The following is a 10,657-nucleotide window of genomic DNA, read 5'->3' as shown; positions in this document are numbered from 1 at the left end:
ATAAATCTCACAAGAGAGGGGCCTTGCATATTTCAATGATGACAATGTACCTGAACTGAGAATAATTTATGATTTACTCAACTTCCTGCATCTAAAGTCAAAGTGGAGGATAGTCAGCTTCATATAACAGGTGAATTGCAAGTGACAACCACAATGAGATATTATTTTTCACCTATCAGGTTGGCTAAGGTAACAAGTGATAACACATGATGCTACTGAGGACATATGGAAATAGGTAGGTACATCTGTTACTGATGGGCTATAAATTGGCCCCACCTCTAAGAAGAGTTGGAGATCACTAACAAAACGGCCGGCAAGTTTTGACGCCTTGATCAAACAATTCCTGCTATCATCCTCCAGTTATACTTGCACTTATGTGATGACCATGGTACTTATTACTAACAGCAAAATATGGGAAACAATGTAAATGTCCACCATTAGGAGACTGATTACAAAGATTATGGTGCATCCAAACAGGGACTACTTTGCCAAACTTCAAAAGAATGCTGGTTGGGCTTCCCTGGTGGCGCAGTGGTTGAGAGTCCGCCTGCCGATGCAGGGAACACGGGTTCGTGCCCTGGTCCGGGAGGATCCCACATGCCGTGGAGCGGCTGGGCCCGTGAGCCATGGCCGCTGAGCCTGCGCGTCCGGAGCCTGTGCTCCGCAACGGGAGAGGCCACAACAATGAGAGGCCCGCGTAACGCAAAAAAAAAAAAAAAAAAAAAATGCTGGTGGGGGAAGGGGGCGGATTTTTACATGCTGAAGGAAACCAGTCCCCAAATATATTGTTAAATAAGAGTTACTTCAAAAGTGTATATGAGGGTTTCCCTGGTGGCGCAGTGGTTGAGAATCCACCTGCCAATGCAGGAGACACGGGTTCGAGCCCTGGTCTGGGAAGATCTAGCATGCCACGGAGCAACTAAGCCTGTGCGCCACAACTACTGAGCCTGCGCTCTAGAGACCGCAAGCCACAACTACTGAAGCCCGTGCACCTAGAGCCCACGCTCCCCAACAAGAGAAGCCACCGCAATGAGAAGCCCGCGCACCGCAACAAGAATAGCCCCCGCTCACCACAACTAGAGAAAAACCCGAGCGCAGCAACGAAGACCCAATGCAGCCAAAAATAAATAAATAAATTTATAAAATAAAGTATATATGGCACACAAATGTTCATAGCAGCATTATTCACAATAGCCAAAAGGTGGAAACAACCCAAATGTCCATTAACTGATAAAAGAAAATGTAATATATATACATATATATGAACATTATTCAGCCATAAATATTATACTGAATGAAAGAAGCTAGACACAAAAGGACACATACTGTAGGATTCCACTTATACAAAATATCAAGACAAGGCAAATCCACAGAGATGGGAAGTAGATGAACAGTTTTCAGGGCATGGAGTGGGGAGGGAGGAATGGAGAGTGATTGCTTAATGAGTAGGAGATTTTCTTTGGGGTGATGAAAATGATAGGGGTGATGGTTGAACAACACTGGTAATGTACTAAATGCCACTAAATTGAAGACTTTAAAACGTTTACAATGGTGAATTTCATATTATGTGAAGTTTTACAACATAAAAAATATATGTTGCATATTTTCATTTGTGTAGAAATGGGGGGAAAACAATATATGCATGTTTGATTGAATGAATATAAAACATCTTTTGAAGGACATGTAAGAAATTTTAGATGTCTCTGAGAAGTGCACTGGGTGCTGGAAGACAGGAGACATTTTTCTGAATAACTAGCTTCAGGAGTGGCTCTACCCTGGTTGCCATCCTTAGGTCTCCTCCAGGTGGACCCTCAAAGACCTGCAATCCAACAATGCAGAGACCCAGCAGAAAGAGGGTTCCCTTGGTCCTATTGGTCCATCAAAATCCCAGGCAGTCTCATTGGTCTGCATGGGTCCATGTCTACCCCTGGACCAATTAGGGTTGCCCAGGAAGATGAGCCACAGCCCTCATTGCCCAGTGGAGTCAGCCCCTCTGACTCACAGAATGAGAGGAGGGAAACTTACATACCCGAGGCAAAATCAGGATGCTGGAACCCATGGAAGGGAGAAAGGATGTCAGCAGGGAAAAGGCGGGATGAAAGAAATCTCATGCACTCATCTCCAGAAAAATGCCCCTACCATTCCTCTAGTCAAGGAAGCTAAGGCACAGCTGGAGCCCAAGGCAGTCTAACCAAGGGACTGGACCCTGGCTTCAGATGAGTGGTTGGAATCTCTAGGAGTTCTGTCCCATCTGACATTGAAGCATGAGCAGTTAACGACCACCCCACTTCTACAACCATATCAGACATTTACACTTTTTTCCTCTTCTCCCTTTCTTTGTATGCCCGAAACGAAACTTTCAATACTCCTCGGCCCACACTCTCCCTACCCGCACCTCCACACCCACCCCAGGGAAAATTTGCAACTTCTCTGCCTTCCTGATGCAGGAACTCAACACCCAGTTTCACACACTTCATTCCCAGGGGACTGAGAGGAATCGCTGGATTGGTTAGTGACCCAATTAGGACAGGGCTGAGAAGGGCCAGACCCATGGGAGGTGGCTCGAGAGACAGAGTGAGGGAACAACGATGGGGGGGGGGGAAGGGACGGGAGAGAGATTGGGGATAGGGAATGGTCCTGAGGAATGAGAGGAGACGCTTCCCAACTGAATCATCACCAAGCACCCCCAGCTGAAAAACATTTTGTCCACCAAAGTGCATTTTTGAAGTAACTACCCACGAGCTGTCTCATTTTCTCATTCATCAAAAAAAAAAATTTATTGAGCCCCTGCTGTACACTTTGTACTCACTGGGATCTTAGAACAGCCTTGATACAGAGGAGGAAATAGGATCAGGGGTTTTGTCACTTGGTCATAGAGGCAGGATTCGAACCCAGGCACACCTGGTTCCAAAACCCACAGATGGGTTTCCTGGAGATGGATGTGACAATATGGAGGGCTCCAGGAGGGACCCCAGTGCCACTCCAGGCAAGACCTCGAAACTGGGGTCTCCAAAAGCTGGGGTGGCCTCGTTCATGGACAGTCTCCCTGAGCTAGCTGTTAACACTGGGGAGTTTGGGTCCTGACTTCTCAGCACAAATTACCCTTTAGAACATGGAGCTCAGAGAGGATTTTGAGGTTTAAAGACAATTCAACCTCTCCTGGACCTCTAAGAAGGAAAATGTGGGGGGAGGGAGGTTAGAAAAGGAGAGAGGAACTCAGTGAGAATGGGGATGTGGTCTCAGAGAGGAAGCGGGAGCCTACTGCTTGCATAGCACAAAGGGTAGGGGCACGCCAGAGCCTCAGTTTGTTCATCTGGGTGCTGCAAGGGTGTCTCGTGAACAGCTGTTGTCTGGGATATAGTTAGCGTGCAAACGGAGGATATCCAGCAGCTCCAGAAGTCCACCTGGGTCTGAGATGCTGGCTGGAGCTGGGCCCATCTGGTGAAGGGGCAGCCATTAAGCCCTATGGGGCACACAGTTCGGGCCCATGGTAAGAAGTTCCTGAGAACTGGGAAGTCAGTTGTCCTGGGGACGACGTTGACAGTCTCTATGGTGACAGTTTGGAGGGGCGGGCCCTACCGACAAGGGAAAGCCTAGGGGGACAGGTGTTCTGTTACCTCAGACACCGGAGTGTGGTCTCCATGGCAACAGCTGCCGGGGGCGGAGGGGTGGGTCCAAACCGCTTGGGGGCGGAGCTTGGAGGGTAGCAAGGAGCTGGGGCACCCCGCGGAAAGGAGCAGCCTGTTTCCATGGTGAGAGCTGGAGAACCGAATGTTGGGTCACTCTCAGGACAGTTAGGGGAGGGGGTGGTCTCCATGGCTGTTGGTCAGGGTGAGGACAGTGGGAGTGAAGTTGTAGGTCTCAGGGGTGAATGTGGGTGAGATGGTAAACGTGCGGTGTCCATGGTTACAGCTGGAGGAGGGAGGTACTAACTCCATGGGTGTGACTGATGAAGGAAGGGCTGTGTGACTCTAGGTGACAGGTAGAAGCTGGGCTGGTCGCCTTGGTAACAATGGGAAGTGGGGCAGCTTCTCTCTGTAGTGAATGACATAGATTTTATGGGTCTCTGGGCCTGGGAGATGGTCTCTTAGGCGACAGCCAGGAAAGGGGCCGTCAGGTGAAGACGAATTTGCTCCCTCAGATACCTAAGGGATGGGCCACGGCTGCCAGTAATGCGAGCCAGCTGGGGCGTGTCAATCTGTCTTAACAGTGACAGACAAGGGTGGTGTCCCCTGAAACTGGAGGGGTGGAGCTGTTCTCCACAGTGACCTGGGGACATGACCTGTTACTATGGAAACTGGGGGACTCGTGGGAGAAGGGGGGAGAATGGGAGTAACCAATCTCCAGGTCACCCTAGAGGAGAGGACAGGAGCCCACAGTCTTCATGTGACCATGGTGGCATGGTCAACTGACGAACTCTGAGGTTTCTGGTTTCTCTACAGGTGATAGGGAGGAGGGTTCAGTGTCCCGGTGACCTTAGGGGACCAGTCTTCAGTCTCCAGGGAGATGCATAGGACGTGTGCCCAGTCTCCTGATAATCCCGGGGGTCCAGCCTCCAGGCGACCTTGGGGGTAGTTCCAGAAGACCTCGCGAGACGTTTCCAGTGTTCAGGAGACCTCGGGTTCTGTTGGTCTCCAGTGGTTCTCAGAGGGTGTGCCCTGTCTCCTGGAGAAAGTTGGGAGAGGAGAGGAATCCACTGTCCAGGAGAGGCGGGGCTTGGTCGATTTCCAGGGGACTCCAGGGGACTTGGCTTCCGGGACTGGCCAGACTCTGGGGACCTCAGAGGGTGTGGCCAGGGTTTAAGGACCGCAGGAGGCCTGGTCAACTTGCAGGGCACCGCAGGGTGCATGGCCAGTCTCCAGGGGTGTGGTCCATCTCCAAGTGGCCGTAGGGCACTCGGCCAGCCGCCAAGCGCCCCAGTGGTCCACGGCCCGGGCCTAGACGCGCAGCGGGGTCCAGGCGGCGGGGTCTCGCGCACCTCCAGCCCACCCGCCGCCTCCGGCCCAGCCCCAGCCCCAGCCACCAGGTGCGGGGTCCGGTGCACCAGGCGCGCGGTAGCAATAGACGCCGAAGAGGCGGCGCGTGGCGTCAGGAAAGCCGAGGCTGCGCACACCTGGCCGGCGGCCGCCGCAGCGCGCGCGCGGGTTCACGATGGGGTAGCGTGCGCTCCCGTCCGCCAGCCAGCCTGCGGTGCAGCGGTCCAGCAGCTGCAGCTTCCACGCAGCGAACAACTGCCCCACCTTGGCCACGGCCGCTCCGCGCGCCGCGCAGGCGCGCGCTGCTCCCGCGAAGGGCACGGGCCGCAGCGGCTTCAGGAAGAACACGCGGCCTGCAGGGGGGTGGGGAGGAGTGGTTAGGGCCGCTCTTGGGACCCGGCTTCCTCGGGATTCAGGACACCCCACCGCTTGCAGCCTAGGACCTCAGCCTCAGGGCTCAGATACACCCCCTCCCCTGAAGCCCGGGACCACAGCCTCGGCTAGAGCAGTGCTGGTGCCAGGCGATGTTTGATTGCCGTGCCTAGGCAGTACTAGGGAAGGGATCTCCTGGTTCGGACCCCCGAGGGCGGGTGTGGAGAGGAAGGACAGGGAGGGAGACCTGGGCGGAGTGGTAAAGACTCTGAGAGGGAGGGGTACCTGTGTGTGGGTGGGGTCTCATACGCGGGGCGGGGCCCGGGCCAGCGGAGGGCAGGACCATCCTCCCAGGGGTGGAGCCTACGCACCCGGGAGGTTGGATGTGAAGCAGAAGGCGTCGTAGAGTTCCTCGGCGTTCTGGCGGTAGCCGTAGTTGCGCACACCCCCCGAGGCTCCGCCGCCAGCCCCGGCGCTCCCGGCCCCGCCCAGGCCGCCGCAGGGCTCCCGGGGCTGGCTCACCGGGTACTGCACCGAGCCGTCGCGCAGCCAACCCGCGTTGCACCAGTCCAGGCCGTCGCGCCAGGCCGCGTGCAGCTGCTCAGCCGACGCCAAGATGCCGTCCTGTTCAGCGCACGCGCGTTGCGCCTCCGTGAAGGTCAGCTTGTAGCGGCCTCCACGCGGGTGGTAAGGGAAGACTACGCCTGAGAGGATACACGAGGGTCAGCTCGGACCCCCCAACTCTCACCCACCTACCTGACATCTGTGGTGCCGTGTGACTCTTCAACCTAGACCTTTCAGGCCATCCCTCACTATGGCCTCAGAGCTGACCATGCCTTTCCCCAGTTCACACCCCTCATACTCGCTGTGCCTTAAGCTTACGATTCACTTGACCCTCCCCCTTGACATACTTAATCATGTCCACCTCCTTTCCACCACTGGAGACCTTTGTTCGTGTTCTTTCCACCTGTCGAACTACTATGCATCCTTCAAAACCCAGCTCCCACAACCCTCCTCCATTCAGTTCTACGTGCTTCTGACATTCTTCCAGCATTGGGACCTTCCTTCTTGTCAAATCCTGAGCCCACAAAACTGACTCCCTCACACTGGGAGCCCACGAAAGTTTGACCCGGGGCAAAGACCTCTTTGATCTCCAGCATTGTCCAGGACAATTCCCATTGGTTTCCCTTCTACCTTCAGTTCTTATAACTCGTCCCTTATCAGAATCACAGTCGTCTCCGCTCACTAGCGTTCTGTGTGTCTGTGTTTGTGGGCTGGACCTTGGGGGTGCAGGTGCAGATGCTTCTCTCAGCAGATGCAGGAAGGATCAAACAGCAGCCGGAGAGAAGAGCTGGAGCCTGACAGACTAGAGTTCCAGTCCTGGCTCTGCCACTCACTGGTATGTGCCCTGGTCAAGGCTCTAACCTCTCTGAGCCAGTTGCCCCTCTGTGAGTAATACCATCTCCCTCAGGGTTTGGGGGAAAATTAAATGAAAGCTCAGAGAGCTCTTCAGTCAAGCTCCTGGCACATAGAAAACACCCAATAAAGGAGAGCTGCTTCAGTTATTGTTGTTGTTTTTCGCTATTGTTGGGAAGTTCAGCAGTGAGGGCTCTGAAATCTCTCTAGCATCTTCTGAGGTGGAGTGAAGAAGGCAAACCACATGGGAGGGAATTCTTCAGAGAGAAACCCTACTTCCCAGCTCCACAGTCAGCCAATCAGAGCATCCCATCTCCCAGGCACAGTGATTGGCCCATGGATAGGCAAATGACTCAAGCTGGGCCAATGAAGGACAACTCTGGAGCTCTAGCTAGCACTCCTAGGAAATCAATTGCCAAGCTGGGAGGGTGGAAGCCTGGCACTACTTTTTGGTTCCATCAGGGGAAACTTGTCCAAGGAGAGCCCACCCAGGGAAACAGAGCTGAAGGAAGGATTTCTGACATGATGTGAATGCCTGGATCTCACTGTGCCTGGATCCTACCAAAGGGTTTCCCGGCGTCTTCACTATTGACATTTTGGACTGGATTATTCTTTGCTGTGGGGAGACTGTCCTGTGTGTTGTGGGCTGTTTACAGCATCCCTGGTCTCTACCCACTATATCACCACAACCTACTTCTAGATCTTGCCAATATCCCCAGGTAGCAAAATCATCCCAGATCAGAACCATTATCCTACCCCACCAAGCCGCTGAATTCCTTCAGGCCAACTTGATTTGATTTCTGTCCTTTGCAATACCCTCCTCTTTTCTCCCTTAGAAATGAGCCTCATCCTGCCCACAGGCTAGTCACCTTCCAGGTCCAGCTTGACCATGCCAGTGTCATCCTCCAGCTCGTTGGTGACCTCGCACTCATAGCGCCCATAATCCTGCAGCGTGACGTTTCGGAGAACCAGCGAGGCATCCCCGGGCCCATCGCCCTGCAGCTCAGCCCGCCCGCGGTAGCTGCCGAAGGCTCGGTGCTGGGCACCCAGTGCCACGAAGACATCGGCAAAGGCCAGCGGGTCCACCACCTTGGTCCACTTGAGGCGGACGCTGTCGTGGCCGTGGGCGGCTGCCTCATAGTGGTAGCGGCAGGGCAAGACGATGGTGCCACCCCGGTGGCTGACCACCTGTCCCGGCGCTGTCTGCACCACCACCGAGCCCGACTCCCCTTCTATGGGCAACCAAAGAGGGTTAAGAAGAGGTTCTAGGGGCGGGGCAGGGGAACCTGGGGAGGGGGACCCAGGGAAAGGGATGTGGGAAGAAAACTTGGGTGCGGATCAGGAGATCAGAAGGGTAAAGGGGCTCCGTAAGGGGACTAGGGAGGGGGCGGGGACTGTGGCCATCAGGACCGCCCAGCACCCTCCGTCCTCCCCGCTCCATGCACCCTGGTGATCCTACTTGGCCACGGCTTCTGCGGGGCAAGATCCGCTTCCACGGCCCTGACTCACCCAGCACGTGCACGACCTTCTTCCGGCCGTGCTCCGCTTCCGCGGCGCCGGTGAGCAGCAGGACTCCCCATGCAGCTGCCCAGAGCGCCCCGCGACCGAGGGCCGCCGCCGGAGCACACACCTGGGGGCACAGTGCGCTCAGTGCAGCCTCCTGGCCTTTGTCTTTCAGAAGACTAACTCCCTGGCCTTCCTTTCCCGCGGCGAGGACTTCTTACATGCCCAGGTCCCCAGCCCAGCCAGGATCCCAGAGGATTCCCCCAAGGAGAAGGCTAGCAGACCCTCCCACCCACAGACCCTCCCACTCTCCCAGGATCTCACACACTTGCCCTTGGGCAAAGCGCACGCCCCTGGACTCACTCTCCCTTAGTTCTGCACGGGCAACCCACCTGACCCCCTGACCCCAACGCCAGAGCCTCGGAACTCCGCACCTTTCTCTCTTTCTTTTCTGGCCCAGGCCAAGGATTGGGGAGGAGGGAGGAGGGAGGAGGGAGGAGGGGCTGGAGCAGCGGCAGCAGCAAGGTTATCAGTGCGCCAGGAGACTGCAGCAAACCCGTGCAGGTGGGGGTGGTAGAGGCAGAGAGGGGGAGACACACAGAAAGAAGGCGAGAACGGGGAAAGAGACTGAGACAGAGAGAAGGGCAGGGAGAGATGGAGACAGAAGGAAAGTGTCACAGACAGAGGAAGGAAAGATGGAGAGGGACAGAGATACAAAGGGAGAGAGAGAAGAGAGTGCCAGAGGGAGACTCGGAGAAGAGTAAGGAAAGATGGAGAGAGACAGAGATAGAGAGGGAGAGACAGAGACTGAAAGAGAGAAAGGAGAGAGAGCAACAGGGAAAGAGACACAAAGATAGAGGGAGATGGGGGGGTAGGGAAAGACAGACTCAGAGAGAGGGAGAGTAAAGGGACCCCCCCCAAAAAAGGGAGAGAAAAGTAGGGAGAGACATAGAATAAGAGAAGGAGAAGCAGAGAGGGAGAGAGTGGGAGGGAAAGAGATACAGGTGAGAGACAGAGAGATGGGAGAGATGAGAAGGAGAGAGGGACTGAAGAGAGAAACACTGAGGGAGGTAGGTCAGAGACACAGAGACAGAATCCCAGAGAAGGACCTACCGAACCCACAGCCCCACTCACCATTCTGCCGGTGCGGCCCCCGACCAGCGGCCCCTATGTGCCGGGACTGCGCTCCCTGCACACGCAGGAAGGACTGGGCAGGTCCCTGCAGGCGGCGCAATCCCGGCGTCTGCCTGCAAGGGGAGGAGGGAGGTGGACGGGGGGGGGGGGGCGTTAAAGGGGACGTGGTGGCGCCTGCTGGGGGAGAGGTGATGATGGGCACAGACGGAGGAAGGACTGCCCTGAACAGTGAGTTCAGAGCCAGGTACCAGCCTCCCTGCTGGCTGACTTTGGGCCACCGGAGGAAACTTTCTGGGTCTCAGTTTAACGCTCTTTAAAATGGAGGAGGGGGGAGCCTGATGATGCCCTGCGTGGGCAGGGGAGCTGAGTAACCTGGGAAAGGGGCTTGCACTGAGCTTGCACGCCTCAGTTTTCCCATCTGTCACTGGGTGACCATCAAAGGGTCCTGGGCCCCAGCAGCCAAAGGGTGCTCACTCTGCGGGATGCGGGCCCTACAACAATCATACACTCTGCAGAGGGACTCTGCCCCTCACTCTATGCCTCAGTTTCCACATCTGAGATATGGAGTGCTGGGTCTTTTGTGAAGATCTAATGGCTAGACATAGGTGCCTAATAAGTGTTGGTAAGGGCAGGGAGCAGGGGGATCAACCCCCTGACCCAGAGTGGTCTGGGCAGGAGTTACCCCTGAACCTGAACCTGCACTCAAGTTCAAAAATCAAACCAGGAGGCAATGAGCCCTTCTCCCAGCTTCTTGGCTGCCTCCCCAGCTTCAGTTTCCCCCAAATATAAGCCCGTCAGACAGCAGAGGCAGGTTTATGGGGTCTGTGGTTGAAGGGGCTGGGGCTCGTTGCCTAACTCAGCTGCATCCAGGAGGCGTGACTTGGGATCAGGACATTCACCTCCTGCAGGCTCAGTTTCCCCATCTGGAATATGCGGTGAGATCCAGCATGTAGCATGTGAGGTTAGCCATTGGCCTGGTATATGGTAGGTGCTTAATAACTGTGCCACACTGTTAGTTATTATAATTTATTGGTGGAGCTTAGACTTTGGACCCTTCTCTCCTGATTGTGCCCTCAGGCAGGTCTCTGGTCCTCTTTGAGCCTCAGTTTTCCCTACCTGGAAGATGGGGCTGGGCACACCAACCAGAGGTAGACTTCTGCTGTCCGGCACCTCCCGCTCCTGATGACTATGCTGGCAGTGATGAGTGGGCCCTCGTGGGTTCGGAGGAGAGGGTCCCTTGCCCCTGCCCCCTGAAA

The 10,657-nt window shown here is 55.3% G+C and overlaps 1 protein-coding gene across 1 annotated transcript; it reads right to left on the bottom strand.

The window, feature by feature from the left end:
• Positions 1-2,758: 2,758 nt before the first annotated feature.
• Positions 2,759-10,578, bottom strand: HAPLN4 (hyaluronan and proteoglycan link protein 4). The gene is made up of 6 exons (XM_060007985.1): positions 10,518-10,578; positions 9,402-9,514; positions 8,274-8,394; positions 7,634-7,996; positions 5,720-6,052; positions 2,759-5,329 (listed from the first exon to the last, which is right to left on the bottom strand). Exons 2-6 carry the CDS (start codon positions 9,402-9,404, stop codon positions 4,938-4,940), a joined length of 1,212 nt encoding a protein of 403 aa, XP_059863968.1. The 5' UTR covers positions 9,405-9,514; positions 10,518-10,578; the 3' UTR covers positions 2,759-4,937.
• Positions 10,579-10,657: the final 79 nt, after the last annotated feature.

This window comes from Delphinus delphis, chromosome 3, assembly GCF_949987515.2.
Source record: "Delphinus delphis chromosome 3, mDelDel1.2, whole genome shotgun sequence".
NCBI classification, from domain to species: Eukaryota; Metazoa; Chordata; class Mammalia; order Artiodactyla; family Delphinidae; genus Delphinus; species Delphinus delphis.
This window is presented reverse-complemented; position numbering and strand designations above follow the sequence as displayed.

Excerpts from the sequence above, each read along its gene's own strand:
- HAPLN4 (XM_060007985.1), bottom strand. Across the intron at positions 7,997-8,273 it reads GAAGGTCGTGCACGTGCTGG|AAGGGGAGTCGGGCTCGGTG; the intron begins GTGAGTCAGGGC and ends GGTTGCCCATAG. Across the intron at positions 5,330-5,719 it reads CTTCACATCCAACCTCCCGG|GCCGCGTGTTCTTCCTGAAG; the intron begins GTGCGTAGGCTC and ends ACCCCCCTGCAG.